The following is a 17,460-nucleotide window of genomic DNA, read 5'->3' on the forward strand; positions in this document are numbered from 1 at the left end:
CCAGTGGAAGTATGCCTGTTGGCAATTATGAAGACAGTTTGATTGGTGTGTTGTAAATAAAGGTGTTGCCACTAATTGCTGAGAAGGGATATGAATAATTTTGGGCTTTTGGGCTACATGTTTATGTGTATGTCCTTTACCATTTTTTTTTTTCACATAACACTCTTATAGATCAGGTGCAAAGACTGATACACAATGTCTCTTTGACTTCCTTTATTCAGAATTTCTATTTAGGTACAAAAGAAATGTGAGAAAACCTATTACATGCTTATTCCCCATTCAAACCACATATGTTGGTAAGGGGGGGGGGAATGTCATTTAAAACAGTATTTTTTTTAATAGCACTATTCTTGTGTTGACAACATTGTTGCTATTATAGTACTAAACTGTTACTGGCAAAGTAAATTTTACAATATCTGGGATAAGGAACAGAGTTCCTTCCAACATATAAAAGGCAGAAACAACATTCATATTAAATCACACCCAAGTTTGAAACAAAAATTGAGTCTGGCTACATCAGTTACTCAGCAAATAGATAAATAAACTTCTTTTCTTGACCTTCCCATATTGCTTATGTTGATATTAGGTGGTAGTATATAGATAGTTCAAAGATTATGTATTAAGTCACAATTCAGATTCAGGAAAATACTTTTCAGGAAATGTAAACAAGGAATTGTGGAATAAAGAAATAGATGCCACAGGTCCAACAATGCATCAGTGAAATAGAACCAAGATGTTGAATGAACCGTAGAAACACATAACATGAGCATTAGAGATGAACATGAAGACATATGAACACTTTGGTATTGTGACAAGTGAACTACCTCCGTGATGAGTAAGCATCATCCTGTAATAAAGCCCATTTTCTCAGGTTTTGTGTCTTTTGAATAAAAATTCCAAAATTAATTTGTAATTATGAGTAAAATTTGAATTTCACTGAAAGAACTACTGCATTTTAACAGAAGTGTACATTAATTGATTACTGATTTTTTTTTTTTTACTGGAAAATTGACTTGTCACATTTACTGAATTATATGCTTGACAGTAGACACATTTTGCATTTATAAATGTACTAACTTGCTGTTGTCCATGGGTTAGTTGGATAAATACCAATTGAACACTGTCTCAAATTTACCTAAAATATGAAATCCCATACGTGCATAAAACTTCAGAACAAATTATTGGGACATTCTTTGAAAATTACAAAGTTACCAGTTTTATATGCTAACATTAATGAAGCTGTTGAGTAAAATTCCATCCTTACCTACAGTATATAAACAGTGGATAAATGATGACACTAGTGCTATGATATTGTTTTATTGTGTTTTTTAAAATGTTTTTTCAGTTGTTTTTTATTGTTTTTATTGTTTGCTTATTGTGAATTATCTGTAACTGCTGTATAACAAATTGCCCTTCAAAGGACAAATAATAAAGTTGAAGTTCTCTATAGACTGCTATATTGGCTCAACATAATGAGCTTGACTGAAGACAGTTATAGGAATGTGTGGGTTGAAGAGAATTGTGATCTATCCTGATGTGACTGCAAGTGCAGAGCACTGGACCTTCCCAGTTCTTGTCATATGGTTTCACTCAGTTTGATGGTCACTGTTTTTACTTCAGAGTACTCAGCCAGAGCATACTCTCCACTGATGGGACAGAGACAACACACAAGGGGGGTTAGGGCAAACACACTACACAGGTATAACAGAACAATATGCAAAATGGAGAAACTGTGATGGTTCTTACAGCTCTCGTCCATTGCCTGACATCTTATACCCTCCAAAAGGAGTTTGGGTATGAAGGGCATTATAGCAGTTTATCCTAACAGAAAAAGAGAGTGAGTTCAGTGTTGTAATTTTATTTGTTTTCAGCTTTTTCCTGTAAAAGTAAATTTAAAAAAAGAGCAGTTCAAACTAACCCATGTCAGTATATGATTTGCCAAACTCAACATGAAAAAATAAGACATAAATTCCACATGCCAATGCCAACAGCTCTAAAGATCACTAACATTTTTTTTTAAAATCTATGTGTTAAATCTGTACATAATAAAAACAGTAGCACTGGGCAGATTTACATCAATGTAAATTTCCAGGTTACATAACGACTGGCCTATCTGTTCAATATTTTGGCTTGTTATTCTTTTATCATGCAGTTGTGAACAAAAATTTACAAACACTTCTCCTTTAATTCCTGATTTTCTATATGAAATACTTAAAACACATGATTTTGTCGCAAAAAACAATCATGCATTTTGTCTCTTTCATAGATTTATTATAGCTCCTTTGGAAATATGACAAGATCTGCTGGGTCAAAAATCTACATTCAACTCATGGTCCTAATGTGGCTGATCGGTGTATACTCACAAACAGCTGTTTGCACAGATGATTTTGAAATCTGTAAAGGGTCCTCACTTATATAGTGCCTTTGTAACCTTAGCTACATTTTACACCACACACTCACACACCAACAGTGGCATAGCTGCCATGCAAGGTGTTCATGTACCATTGGGAGCAACTTTGGGTTCAGTGTCTTGCCCAAGGACTCACAAGTGCACATGGAGGGGCCATGATTAATGGATGACACGCTCTACCATCTGAGCAATGGCCACCCCAATTTAGAATTTTTCTAACAATTTAATCGTACAGCCTTTTTTTACCGCATTGATGTGTTGCCAAAGAACAACAACAAAAAAGAACAACCCATCCATCCATCCATCCATCCATCCATCCATCATCTATACAATGCTTTATCCTCTGTAGGCTAGAGTTAATCCCAGCTGACTTAGGGCAAAGGCAAGTCACACCCTGGACAGGTCGCCAGTCCATCAACAGAAACATAGAAACCAAAGATAAATGAAAAACATAAAATAAGACCACTAAAATTATCCTTAGTGCCATAGCTTGTAAAGATTGAGTATTGACTCCACTGCGCTTACCTAAAAACCCTACAGAAGACCAACAACATGTACAAGACACCAAAAGTACTCAAGAGATGTGACATCTCTTAACAACGTTGCAGCAGCATTCATGACTGCCATTAGTGTAGTTGGTTGACACTGGTTGTGAAAAACACTATCCACAGGAGGGATTAGTCACTTATTTACATACAGAGCACAACAGAAGTTGGTGAATTTCTTGTTCAGAAGCTGCTGGTACTGGTGGTGACTGCTGTAGAAGAACTGGGTACAGCTGGATTTCACTGTCATGAATGTTCCAGAAGTTCCACAAGACTTATCTGTATCTGTAGCTGCTTTGAAATGGAATTTTCTGACTCGTTTAAGTCAATTATTTGCTTTTTCAGATCTGTGCTGAAAAAGCTCATTAGACTTTTCCATTGTAACATCTGTGGCTGTGACTGATGAGTGTATCAAACAGGTCCTATTTAAATTGGCTCAGAGAAGTCAGCCGCTGTGGTCAACTGTAATCACTCACAAGAAGTTAAAAGGTCATGCCACTAAGAAAATGTTATTAAAACAACTTTCTGTAACACCAAAACTGATCATTTAAGCTGCTGTCTGTATATTTTTGACCAAGCAGATTGTGATATTTTTCCAGAAGACCTGTAATTTATCTATGAAAGAATCAAATACATGATTACTCCACCAAGGAACACATCTTTGTCTGTTTTTCTGTTTATCTGTGTGTCACATTACTCAAAAATGGAGTAACGGATTTGGATGACATTTTCAGGGAAGGTCAAAAATGACACAAAACCACCTGATTAGATTTTGGCAGTGATGCGGCTTATAGTCTGCATCCACTGATTTGTTAAAGATTTCAGTATCGTTGCGAGATAGCGGCACGGCGCCACTGTAATTATGACAACAAGCAAACGCTACGTCAGCTACCTGCTGACAATCATATGATTGCAATCCTACTACAAATCCACTGCTGCGGACTTATCAGAACTTCTCAGTCGGTAATCATGTGACTGAGCAGCCTTGGTGGAGTAGTGTGCTCCCTGAGAGCATTTCTTGTTATTCTTGTAACAAAGATGCATGTGGTTAAATGATTCCATCATAGAAACTAAGGGTGTATATTGGAAACTCAACACTGCCATGATGTGCATGCTTTTTACAAGTGTAAACGTTTGGTCACAACAGTACATTGTGGTTGTAAAGTGAATAAAGACAGTAGAAAAATGGCTGAACTACAAAGGTATGCTGAAAAATATTGTCAATTTTGTATGAAGAACACAGTGCAGCCTCGCACAACATTTTAGTGTGTGTGGCTGTAGTATGTGGGCAGTGGTGTTTGCATATTTTTTACACACAAAAATAGATTTTTTTCAAATGTGTATTTGGTTGAAGACATTGTGATGTTTACGTGATGTATTCAAGTATTAAATAGGAGAACATAAAATGAGGTGTAAATATGCCCAAAACCCCCGAAAGGTTTAAATCAATTTATACTTAAACTTTATCCAGAAACGTTTCTTTGTAAATTTTATTAATATATCATAAGGAAATCAAACACATGCCCAATGCCCACATATTTGCCTCTTTTATAAAACAGGGACTTACCAAACAGTGCCAGTCTCCAGGGCTGCAGACACAGAGAGAGCTCTGTCCATACTTGCTGTGAAGACTGCTGATACTAGGCCATATTGTGAGTTGTTTGCTCTCTCGATTGCTTCCTTTTGGCTCTTAAAGCTGAATATACACTGCACTGGACCAAAAATCTGGAAAGGGAAAGAAATCCACAAAGATCAGTCACATGTAAAGAGAAATTAGTCACACTGTCTAATGAAATTATAGTGTCCTCTGTCCTCTGTGATAGCCTTCCATATACAATTTATAATAATGTGTAATATAATCTGATAAAAGAATAACTGGAGTATATTGAAAAAATTATTGCGAAATATGTACAGTCCAGAATAAGGGTGTTTTTTTCACAAAGGTATTTCTATTGTATACTATGACATACAACATTATGGCTATGAACCCTTTAGCTGTAATGATACTGTGACAGAAAGGAATTCTCAGTCCATAATAAGTGAATAAATATATATGCACCAGAAGTTTGTGGAGAGCTACCTAAAGCACCTAGTTGAGGTGAAAATGACCAAGTGACGCTTAACCAGATATTACTGGCACTGCTGTATGTACATTTCTGAACTAGCAGATTTTTGTGATTTTGTCATATTTCCAAGAGATCTACAACAAATCTAATAAATAACTAAAATGCATGATAACTTTTTTGGGACAAAAAAGATAAAACCACTGGCAACCTCTTCACTGGCGATGCGCATGTGGTCCTTAACGCTGGAGAAGATGGTGGGTTGAATGAAGAGGCTCTTCTCACCCACAGCTCGTCCTCCATACTCGAGTCTGGCTCCCTCCTTTTTACCACTCTCTATCAGATCCATAATTTTGTCAAACTGCTGTCGGTCAATCTAGAGAAAGCATCAAGCAGTCATAAATTGACAATGGAATACAACAGTTTAATCGTATAGACCTAATTTATTGGTGTATGTCTTGTTTGTTATCGTATAAAATGATACTTTGTACAGCTGCTGATACAACAGCACCCCAAACACTGACAACTTCAGACTTATAGTGGGGGATTCGGCCTGTGAGTGAGTCTTCACAGTTAATGATGTTTCTCATAGCAGCTGCAAATACGTTATCATGAACTTCAGCAGCAACAGTCGGGGCTCTCTGTCCTGGAGATGTGTGATAACACCAACCGCAAGGTGAATTCTATCTGCTGGGCCTCAGTCAACTTCCCTGATTCTCATGTTCTGCTGTGTTTAGTGGGAATGGCAGATACTCCGAGCTGCATAGGTTTATTTCCTGCTTCCTTCTTCAGCAACTCCAACCCATATCAGCCTGGGATGCTTTGTAGCTTTAAGATATCTACTGAGACCATGTCCATCTTCCAGGTGACAAAAAAAAAGGTTACTTTGTTATTGTAGGTTATTGATCATAGATTGCTGGACAAAAACGCCAATTTTATCATTCAAAATTATATTTACAAGTGTACCAAAAGTGAAGAGGTCTGAATACAAATGACAATACAGGTTGCATTATTTGTAGTGGTGAACGTTTAGAGAAATTTGAACAGAATCTGGGACTTCTCAAAACTTTAAGAAGAAATTTAAAGACAGTTTCAGGCACAGTATTGGGATCACACATATTCTGTGACTATTAAAATTTTACCCCATTCTTATTTGCAAAACTGTTCAAACTCTGTCAGATCGAACTGGAAGTAGATTACTACAAATTTTCAATTGAACTGAGGTCCAGGCTTTAACTCAGCCACTCCAGAACAATCCTCATGTCTTGAGTAGCTTAGAATCTTCATTTGTCTTCATGGTGTAGCTATAGTCATGAGTGTTAGGTTTTGGTTTTTGTTTGGACTCAAGCAGAACACCGAGAGTTGTGGAAGAAAATGTGGATTTATTAAATATACAGAATTTACAGAGGAGTAGAGGTGGCCAGGGGGTCGCTGGCTGGAGATGTTTGGCTGGTGTGGTGAGTCTGAGCTGATTGAACACACAGAAGGCTGGAGTACAGGTGAGTACAATCAGTAGCTGGCAGTGAAGCACACAGGAGGATCAACAACACATGAGACGGGCAGGGGGTTCATCCAGAGAGCTCAGAGCACTGGTGGGAACAAGTTTAAGCAGAGATACAAGAAATACATTATGAACATTAAAAGCAGGAGGGAGTTTGAGTCTCACTACAGGGTGGTAAATAACCTTTTCTATTTCATATGGACCGATGTATCTAGGAGCTAGCTTATAGAGTCCATGTGCAGTGGAAGGTCTCTGTTACGGAGCCAAAGGTCTGGTTGGTGTCCAGGTTGGTATACAGGAGCTAGGGTACAGCGACAACCCGCAAGCTGTTGATTTTTGGCAGCAGTTCCAGTGAGTGCCACCCGAACTGCTTCGGCAGATTCGATGGGCAGGTTGATGATGCCATACCTGTAGCGGAGCTGACGAGGGAGTTATGAGCATATTCTATCCAAGGCAGGTGGACGGACCAAGAGGCAGTATGACAAGCAGTGACACAACAAGAGCCGACTAAAGATCAGGAACAGGTCGTAGAGGGGGGATGTTTCTAGGGTGGAGTCCTCAGTAGTGCAAACTAGCAAGAGAGGACAATAGGCTTGATGTTTCTGGTTCCAGGGTGGGAGGTAGGGGTGAAGTTGAATCTCCCCAGGAACAAAGCCCATCAAGCCTGGTGAGGATCAAGTTTGTAAGCTGTTCTGAGGTAAGAAAGGTTTTTGTAGTCGGTTCAGAAAATGAAGGGATGAGTAGAGCCCTCCAGCCAATTTTATCATTCCTGGAGGGCCAGGACCAAAACTAATAAGCCTCTGTCCCCAGTGCTGCAGCTTCTTCCAGCTGGTGACAACCACCGAGAGAAAAAGGCGCAGGGATGGAACTTATGGTCACCAGAGGAATGTTGAGAAAGGACAGTCCCCACTGAGGCATGAGAGGCATTTATCTCAATAATTAACTGCTCGGCGATGATCAGTTACTTTGTCTTCTTGACACTGAGATGGAGATGGTTATCATTACACCAATGAGTGAAGTGGGAAATGCTTTTGTCCTGGACAGAGTTATTGTCTGTAAGCAGTGAAAGTATGGTTGTATCATCCGAGTTGTTGAGATATATGGTAGAGGGTGATGGGCTCGTGCGGTCATCGGTGTAATGTGTGTAGAGGAACTGGCTGAGAACACAGCCTTATGGTGCTCCAGTGTTGATGGTGATGGCTGATGACATGGTTGTGACCACCCGTACCGCCTGCAACCTGTCACTGAGGAAGATGTGGATGAGTTGAATGAGATGCAAGGGGATGTTAAGCTGGTGTAACTTCTGGATCATCATATACTATACTATACTTTTGGATAGTATTGAAAGCTGAACTGAAGTTCACAAAGAGGATTCTTGTCCAGTGACCTGGAGAGTCCACATGCTGAAGGGTGATATGCAGCAGACGGGCAACCCCATCCTTTGTGCCAGTTATGGCCTTAAAGGCAAACTGAAGAGGGTCAAGCTTTGGGGTTGTGACTAGCAGGATGGCATTAAGAAGCAGCTTCTCCAGGTGCTTCATTATTATGGAAGTGAGGGCGACAGGACGATAATGATGGATTTCAGTTGGCAGAGGTTTTTTGGGTACAGGTAATATGGTGACGGTTTTCTAGAGGGTAGCTATGGTTGTGGTCCAGTAGGATTCACAGAAGAGTGAGTGAAGCACTGGGGAGAGTTCATGGGCACAGTCTTTCAGCACCCTTGCTAGGATGCCGTCAGGCCCCGGGGCCTTGCCCAACTTGCATCGGCTCAGCTGGCGGCGTATATCCTCTTCTGAGAAGGGAGCTGACTCGGCCACTTTTGGAAGAGAAAGGGCTTCCAGTAGAGCTTTACACTCAGCTCTGTGATCCTGTGTGTCAAACTGGGCAAAAAATGTGTTCAGTTCTTTTGCAAAGGATTCTGGGTCCGGTATGGCATAGGTGTTGTGTTTGGGTTCATTTCCAGTAAGGATTTGGACCCTTTGAAATGCCTCCTTGGGGCTCATGTTGGCAAATTCGAACTCCATCTTATCCTTGAATCTAATTTTTGGCTCAAAAACCACATTTTTTGTTTTCCTGTTTGTTAATTTTAGGCTTTCCAAGTCCTTGAGCCAAAGGCGTTGTGTGTTTCTCTTTTAGGCTCTGTGTAATTTGTTGTGTTATCCAAGGTTTGGAGTTTGGATATTTTTTAGTGTTTTAACAGGAATACTTGTGCTTATGCAAAAATTGATGTAATCCAAAATGACAGAACCTCTATCATTCAGATCACCAACAAAAGTACTCCAGTCAGTGCATGCCAGGGAACCTTGGAGATGTGCGATAGCATCCTCCAACCACTGTGGAGGACATCTTATGATGCACTTTGACGTTGTTACACCATATGTTGTTGATGTAAAGACAGACTCCGCCACCCCACTTCTTCCCACCGTGTCTAGTTCTGTCAGACCTGATGAGGGTGAAGTTGTCCAGGCTGACCTCGGCATCAGAGACCAATGACACAAATGATTTAAATGTCCCTGAAAGCCATCGGCCAAAGCTCCAGTGGCAAATCACGGCAGACTTGGTTTTACACAGCCTTGAGGTCCGGAGTAGCAGAAGCTCATCGCGGCTGTGGGTGAGTAACCTGTTGCCAGTGCTGACTTGAAGTGCGAGGCCATCGCAAACTACCCATAGAATTACGAGCAGAGTGATGATCACTTTAAGCAACTTGGCCATGTTTGTCAATAGAGTGAAAAATACATAAAACACGTACTTAACACTACATATAACAAACTTAGATAGGACATGTTAGGAGTCAAGCAGAGTGGTCTGTGCTGTCGCATCAGTGTGCGCGCTCCATCGTGAGAAATGTGGAACTCACATTTCTTCACTTTAACATATGGTCTTTTCTCCAATAGTCTTCGTAACAAAAACTGGGCATGCTGAACTTGCTCCTAAGCATTCCTGAAGTATTTCGTTAAATGGGCATTTGTGAGACCAAAAGGCCTGACTGGGTACTCAGACTGACCCAGATGTGTGTTGAACAGTGTCTTTCACTTGCCCCCTCCCTAAATTGAAAAAGCTGGTAGGTGTTCCTGAGGTCCAACTTTGTGAAGATGGCAGCCTACTGAAGCAAGCTGAATGCAGGACCTATTAGGGGGAGGGGATATTTGTTTTTAGTGGTAATATAATTTAATTTAAATGTCCGTAGTCTATGCTATTGCAAAGGGTCTTATCCACATAGAAAAAGCCTGCTACAACTCGAGAGGAGGAAGGACGGATGAGTATTTTTTAAATTGCTTTTCTTTCAGGTTTAGCTAGATTGTGAAGAGGGCAGGGGGGTGCCAGGGAGCAGGTTTATAACATAGCCACATGGTCGTGACGTAGAAGTGATAGTGCCAGGTTTTTACTAAAAACAGTGCTAAGGTCAAGGTAGTCAGAAAGTACACAGGTGAGATCTACATTCAGAGGAGTGTCAGAAAAGTCTAGAGACTAGAGGGTATGGTAAAGTGCAAACAGTGAGAGTGACAAAAGATACTCTAATTACCTATAGAGGAGGTGGACCAGTCTCTTTGGGAAACTAAGTTTTGGTCAGTGAAACTGTCATCAGCACCTGAGTCAATAAGAACTTGTACAGGGAGACAGTTAGTTGACCTGATCTCAGGCTCATCAGTGTCCCTCCTGGTAGCTGATGAGTCTGGTCTTTTGGCGTAGAGAAACATTTCACAATGAAGTGACCTTGAAGTCCAAGGTAGATACAGAGTTCTGGCAAACCTTCCTTTGACACTTCACTGGGATCAGCCTCATCCTTCCCAGCTGCATTTATGTCCTGGAGGGAGGGGGGAATGGCATCACAGAAACAAGAAAGGAGAAAAGGTATCTGGGAGTTGGAGTTCTTCGGACTGCGGGGATGCCTTGGGGAGGGTTAGGGTGTGTGGGTGGGACTACCTCTTCCGATGTCTCTCTCGTAACCTGTTGCCTAGATGAATAGCCAGAAAAATTACTTTGTCTAGAGAGGAACAAATGTGTCCTGGAGAGCCACCTCATCCCAGCCACTGATAGTTGCAATCGATTGCATACTGAGTAACAAAGATGGAGCATTGGTGGAGTGAAAGGAGCTGTTTAGCAACTTCCTTACCTTGAACTGGATGATCAAATATTTTATACATCTCACTGAATGACTCTGGAGACTGTTTAGTGAAGGTGTTTCTGGTAGATATGGCTACTGCCATGCAAAGGTTTTACCAGATAGTAAACCCATAATAAAGGCTATTTAAAACTTATCAGTAGGGTAGGTTTGGGGCAGGTGGTCAAAAGCAAGGCTGCACTGAGTACATGTCTATATGTCACCTGACTACCTTGCAGGAGTGGGGATGAAGGGCAATTGGGGGAAAAACTGGAGGTGGAGACCTGCATTGCAGCTGGAGAGGAAGATGAAGGTCCACTGGAGATGGACGTAAAGGAGGTGAGTTGGGTGGCCAAATTGTCCTTGCATCCACTGAGTGTGCATTGAGCACTGGCAGTAAGTCAATACAGGACTTCCATTGTCTGCTGCAGAGCTGTTTCATGCTGCTGGATTTGTTTAGATTTTTATTAGGTCCAAGGTAGCCAGATTGTTCTGTGAGGTTTGGGTTTTTGTTTGAACCCAGAAGCAGAACACTTAAAGTAGTGGTAGAGAAGGTGGATTTGTTAAATGAACAGTCCTTAAACGGAAGCAGAGGTTGCTCAGTGTTGGCTGAAGGTGATTGGCTGTAGGAGGGGTGATGTGTCTGAAGAAGGTGAGTTGGCTGAACATGAAGACAACTGGAGCACAGGTGAGTAGAATCAACAGGTAGCAGTGAGGCACACTGGACGATCTACAAATGAGAACACAAGATCAGTGGAATAACAAACGAGAAGTACTGGAGATGAATACTCTCGTTTCACTGGAGGTTGCCAGAGAGTCGCTGTGGGTGTACTATAGTCACAGAGCAATCTGGCACTGGAGAATAGGAGGAGTCAGGGATTTATGGAGGTCTTGCTGAGGTGAGATGATCTGTAGGTGTGTTCAATCAGCTGCACATTGAAAGGGAATGATGAGAACAAAAAGACGGAGGAGAGGAGAGGAGCAAAGAAAAACAAAACAAAAAAATATGACAAATAAGACTGATTCATGAATGACTGGACCTTTCAGGTATGGGTATTACTGTATGATATTTGGCACCATTTGGCTGTACCTGTGTTGACATTGTGGGTGAATACTTATGCTATCAATTGTTTATACAAATTACATTTTTAAGGAATTGACACTACTTTTTAGAAATCATTTTTCACTATGATATGAAAGAGTCTTTTTGTGTAAATGCTTGTCAAAAAAGTAAAATAAAATGGACCAATGTTGAAAAGCAATAAAAGGGAAAACGCCAAAGAGGGTGGACATGTTTAAGAGACCTGTATGGGTTTAAGTCTGAATGTCTGAAAAAAAGGAAAAGTACTTGGCGATTTTCATATGCTGAAAGTTGTGTTATGTTTCTAGACAGAAGAGGAATACATTTCATTGATGACCTAGGTAATACATTTTATTCTTTACTCTGCTGCGCTTCTTATGACCAACACCAAGATGTGGTGTATTTTCACATATTCAGACAGAAATGCCAATAATGTGACAATTGCTGGACATAACATGCTTATCTTCCTAATTTGTCGTTCAGCATGGAGGCAGCTGAATAGAGGTGACAATTTCTTGTGAAGGTAAACATAAACTGTAATTCTATTTTGCTTGCCAACTGAACAAAACTAACAGAATCTAAAAATTGGGCACTTTGCCTTTTTTTTCAACCATTTTAAAGACTGAACAATGTTACAACAGTGAAGTGTACAAAATAATATCTATTGGGTCATCTATTTGGTTTTATGAGGAAAAACTTCAAGTGTTGAAGATATTTGTTTTGGTAAACAAAATGTTTGGCTCATCTACTATGTGTCCCAGAAGACACATTGTGGTTCCAAGGTGGTTTCCATTAAGCAGCTAACGAGTATAGTAAATAGAATACTTATATTAACATAGAGTATATTAGAGTGTATTTAGAGTTGATAAAAACCAACACAGAGCTAAAAGAGTGTACAAATTTGCCTTTTATACAACTCCAGATCAACATTTAATGTTTCATGGTAGCTGCTTTATGAGTTAACAAGGACCTTTTTCACTGTATTAAGTGTTCTTGAGTTGTTATCCCTTGAGTGTCAGAAAACAAAACAAAACACATGATTATCACAAGTTTAAACGCATTAGTTGCACATAATATGTATTCTAATATGTCGATTATTTGTTGATACCTGTGGTCCATGTGATGTCTGGGGGTCCAATGGGTCTCCTATAACAATCTTCTTAGCATTTTCTATGCTGCGATGCACAAACTCTTCATAAATAGTTTCTTCCACAAACACACGTGATGCAGCTGTGCAGCACTGACCCTGGTTATAAAAAGCTCCTTTCTGGATTTCCTCCACAGCCATCTGTACTGCACACAAACACATTTACATATACATATTAGACACGAACAATAAACAAAACACACATTTTTGGAAACCTTTTGGTGGTTTAGAAAAGAAATTATACATTCTCATATTTTATTAGTGATATTCAGTGCATTTGAGAAGTTGATGATGCGTTTATAAAGGATTGTAATTTACATTTTTGATGTATTAATTTTCCATCTGCCTGTTTTGTCTACATACAATCTACAGTTAGTTGTATTGCCGTTGTTGAATCATAATTAATCCTACTGTTCAAAGTTAATCAGAATCTGGACTTTACAAACGCTGGATTTTGTAGCAAACATTTATGCAAATATTTTCCTCTTTCCTCTTATTCTTCATAACCACTACTTCAAAGCTCAGATTTGCTTATTTTTAACTGAGGAAACAGATGTCAATGAGCACGACATCACATGGAGTAGGTGTAGGAAATGGGGTCAGTCATTTTGAGTTCTGGAGCCAGGCTATTAAACCCTTTCAAATACCTAGAAAAATATACTTTTAAAATAACCCCAATGGGATTCAGAGGAATGGTGGGTGAGGAGCGGATGTGTTTTTTCCGGCTCCCAAACTTTCTGCAGCATAACATTGGAATTACCCCCTTTTTAATTTGGAAAACATTGCAAACAATTGATATTACTACACTACTTGGAAATGACTTCCAGAGCAGCAAGAGAGCAGCGTAGGAAAGACTGACCGCCCAAAGAAAGCGCAGTGGACAGCAGTGTTAACATGGCTGCGCTAACTAGGCTACTGGAAGACCATAGCCTTATGGCAGACTCTCTCCCTCACCGTGGAGTTAAAGACCACAATCTCCGCACTGGAGTCAAAGCTTGATATCATGCAAACTACCCTGATTGCTCATGGGCAGCGCATCTCTTCACTGGAATCCAATGCAGACTGAGAGTGATCGCTTGGATTCATTGTGCTCACCGGTTGCTGGTCACGAAACTCAAGCAAGGTGAAAGACCGAGGCCTGTTATCATCAGGTTTCACAACTTTCAAACGAAGGAAAAGTCATTTGAGAGGCTCAGAAAAGAAGATCTGACATGCGATCTTGGTGAGGCCATTGCCCTTCACGAGGACTATACCCCCAAAGTCATAGCACAGCAGGTCGCATACCAGGACGTTATGCAGCAGCTGTACAAGTAGGGGCTGAAACCCTCTTTTCTCTACCCGGCCAGAGCTGCTGATTACCACGGAGAAATGTGAGAGACTACGGCTGCCATCCACGGAGGATGATAAAGAATACCTGGCTGCCTAGCATGCTTAGCGAGATCTGCATTTGACACGATAATGTGGGCTTGTCAAGCACACCACCAACTTTCGTATTCTTTTTAACTCTGTTAATGAAGCCCGTCTCATTGAAGACTTTCTACATCACTGACTGAATGATCCTCACACCGAGGCTACTGCAGGACACTAACTTGTAGGGCTGTCCATAAATGTCTAAAACTCTAGTACACAGACTTCCTTTGTTTGTTTGTTCGTTTTGCTTTCCTCGTAGCTACATCTGTACAGTCAAATTATTATCTAGTGTGCCATATTATAATAACCTATTCAGATGTTAATTAGATGTTTATTTTTGTATTAATCCACGGAGATGTGATGCATTTATTTTTTTATGGCACAAGCTTTATACTTTTCTAAAAATCTTCTTTACCGTCTATAGGCTGTTCACAAACATTTAGGTATTTTTACCCCTTTAACATCCTAACCAAGAAAAAGGCAATGAAAAAATATTTATTTATATTTCTTATCTCTTTGGGGCACTAATAACAACAATCAATGTTTTTTGTTTTTTTTTTTTATGAAGAGACCCAGTGGTTTTTGAAATATTGACATCTACCAAACGATTGAGAAAAATTATTTGACCCTTTTAAATCTTTTTTTTTTTTACATTTCAAATGACATAGTTCTGTTCAGCAACTCCTGAGGCACCATAATTTGTCAAAAGTATTACTGTACCTTTGAAAATCACAGCAAACAGAGGCCTCCTGTGAGCAGACTAACTTGCTCTGCATGCTATTTCAAAACACAGTGACATCTACTGGACTTTTTTTTAGTATAATGTACCTCAACTGAGTGGTAGAGATGGCTGAAACAGGTGGAATTAAGTAAAACATATTTTTCAATAAGATATAGTGAGTCAAAATGTGCTCTACCAAATGGTTGAGTAGAACATTAAAGGGTTATAGGTACATTTAAGGTGGTTTAATATTGGACGGGAGGAGCCTTGTGTTACTCACTGGATCTCTGCACTATGTTACAGATTCAGTGGTACATAAATATATGTATACTATTTGAATATTTCATTTTTCAGACAACCTGTTAATCCATTCATTTATATTGTTACTATGTGCACATTCATAGTTCTACCTCTCAACATGTCTTCCAGGCACTTAAGGCAGCTATTTTATTCTCATTTTGATGGGATTATTTATTTAATTCACATATTTATTTAATTTCTATTATGCTTTTTCAAATGAGACAATATATTTTGAATATTATAACATTTAGTAGTTACATATTGAGAACCTTGCTGTTTTGGGTGTCGTTCTATTTTGCATAAGCTATTGTACAGTTGCTTTACTTTGTTCTAGGGGTTAATTCACTTTGTGTATTTTTTCTTCCTTTCTCCATAATGGGAGCAGAAGTAAGCTGGAGTTGGAGGAATAGGAAGTTTGTATCTTGTACGATACAGAGGCTTTGTTTTCCAAAGGGATTTACTTGTTTTATTTTGAATGTGTGTGTCTTTTGTCTCTCCCCTTGTGCCTTGTTTTTCCCCGTCCCTTGTGTTTTTTCCGTTTTACAGTTTGCGTGCCTTTAGTTGACAGAAGCAACATGCAGACATCAAAGTGTTTACAGGAACTGAAGTTTATTTTTTAGTTTATTGTTTCAAGCTGTTCTTCGGAGTCCCTAATACAAGTTTATTTAATATCACTATCAATACAACTAATTTTTGAAAAAAGGACAAAGAAAGCATATCTACTTACGGTCACAGTCAGCAAAGACAATGCAAGGGTTCTTGCCTCCCAGCTCCAAAGTCACTCTCTTCAAATTACTTTTGGCTGCTGCTTCTGTGATCAGCTGGCCCACCTGCACAAAATTAAATACACCTTAGTGTATATCAGTATTTCTGATTGTTACATAAATATTACATGAATTTCACATGTGACCACATGTCACATGTCACAACATATATGTGCACATGTGAAGCTTGAGGTATCATGTAGAGCACATGTGAAAAAGATGTCCCCATAGGTTATAACATGTGGAGCAGATCTGGAAAATTGTTCCACATGTTGTAATATGTGGTAACGTGTTACAAATACTGCATGTTTTCTAAGTTTCATAAAAACCCTTTTAACAAGTGCAGTAATGTGTGGAGCATTTATCCAGGTCCTTGGCTTTACAGTTAAAATAACAGGTATAGGGGCATCCCTGTAGCTCAACAAGTTCAGTGGGTAACCCATAAACAGGGGCTATAGTCCCGAGCGCAGTGGCCATTTGCTGCATGCCCACTCTTCTCTCCACTGTGCACCATAAAAAAGGCCAAAAAATAATAACTTTCAAAAAAATAACAGGTGAGTCCAGTGAAGCTTACATTCACCCCTCCCTGCTCTTCCACAAAGCATCTTCCTCTGTCTTACAGTGGCTTGTGTGGACTGGACTAGACTGGACTGGACTGGTGTTTTTCCTCTACCTGAGCCATGTCTAGTGGTCAGGGCTCTGGATTACTGATCATAAGTTCAACCACCAGCAATGTGAGGCTTAAATCTACACTCTCCTCCAAAAAATATTGGAACAGTGACGTCAATTTCTTTCATTTTTGCTGTAGACCGAAAACATTTGGGTTTGAAATCAAACAATGAATATGAGACAAGAGATCCATATTTCAGCTTTTTTTCCTGGTATTTACATCTGTATTTGATACATGACTTAGAAAATAGCAGCCTTTGTTTGAGCTGCTCATTTTTCAAGTGAGCAAAAGTATTGAAACGTGACTGTTTTTTGTTGTTCTAGTGTGTCCTGTTACATTAATTATTCAAACAATAAACAGTGCTCAGTGTCTACATTCAGTTTCAGATTTGGGTTTTGCCTATGCAGACTGCATCTATAGTTAGAGGTGTAACCAGCATGAAAACCAGAGAGCTGTCTATGGGTGAAAAACAAGCAATTGTGAAGCTGAGAGAAGATAGAAAATCGATCACAGCTATTGCACAAACATTGGCCATAGCCAGTACAACCATTTAGAATGTCCCAAAGAAGAAAGAAACAACTGGTGTACTAAGTAACAGATGTGGAACAGGTAGACCAAGGAAAACAACAGCAGCTCATGACAGAAACATTGTGAGAGCTGTAAAGAAAGACCCTAAAACAACTGTTAGTGACATCAGAAACAACCTCCAGAGGGCAGGAGTGAAGGTATACAACCTACTGTTCACA

At 39.7% G+C, this 17,460-nt stretch overlaps 1 protein-coding gene across 2 annotated transcripts in view; it reads right to left on the reverse strand.

Moving 5' to 3' along the window:
• Nucleotides 1-198: 198 nt before the first annotated feature.
• Nucleotides 199-17,460, reverse strand: part of aldh1a3 (aldehyde dehydrogenase 1 family, member A3) — a 28,010-nt gene continuing 10,748 nt past the window's right edge. The window contains exons 8-13 of one of the 2 annotated variants that reach the window (XM_055010053.1): nt 16,008-16,110; nt 12,811-12,995; nt 5,230-5,394; nt 4,523-4,680; nt 1,747-1,821; nt 199-1,646 (exon numbers count right to left, since the gene is read on the reverse strand). In XM_055010053.1, coding sequence (XP_054866028.1) covers nt 1,577-1,646; nt 1,747-1,821; nt 4,523-4,680; nt 5,230-5,394; nt 12,811-12,995; nt 16,008-16,110 — 756 coding nt within the window. In that variant the 3' untranslated portion in view covers nt 199-1,576. Of the gene's footprint in view, nt 1,647-1,746; nt 1,822-4,522; nt 4,681-5,229; nt 5,395-6,380; nt 11,352-12,810; nt 12,996-16,007; nt 16,111-17,460 lie in introns of those variants that run through there. The other variant, XM_055010051.1, reaches the window with a different exon arrangement.

The sequence above is a fragment of the Amphiprion ocellaris genome, chromosome 1 (assembly GCF_022539595.1).
Source record: "Amphiprion ocellaris isolate individual 3 ecotype Okinawa chromosome 1, ASM2253959v1, whole genome shotgun sequence".
Taxonomy (NCBI): Eukaryota; Metazoa; Chordata; class Actinopteri; family Pomacentridae; genus Amphiprion; species Amphiprion ocellaris.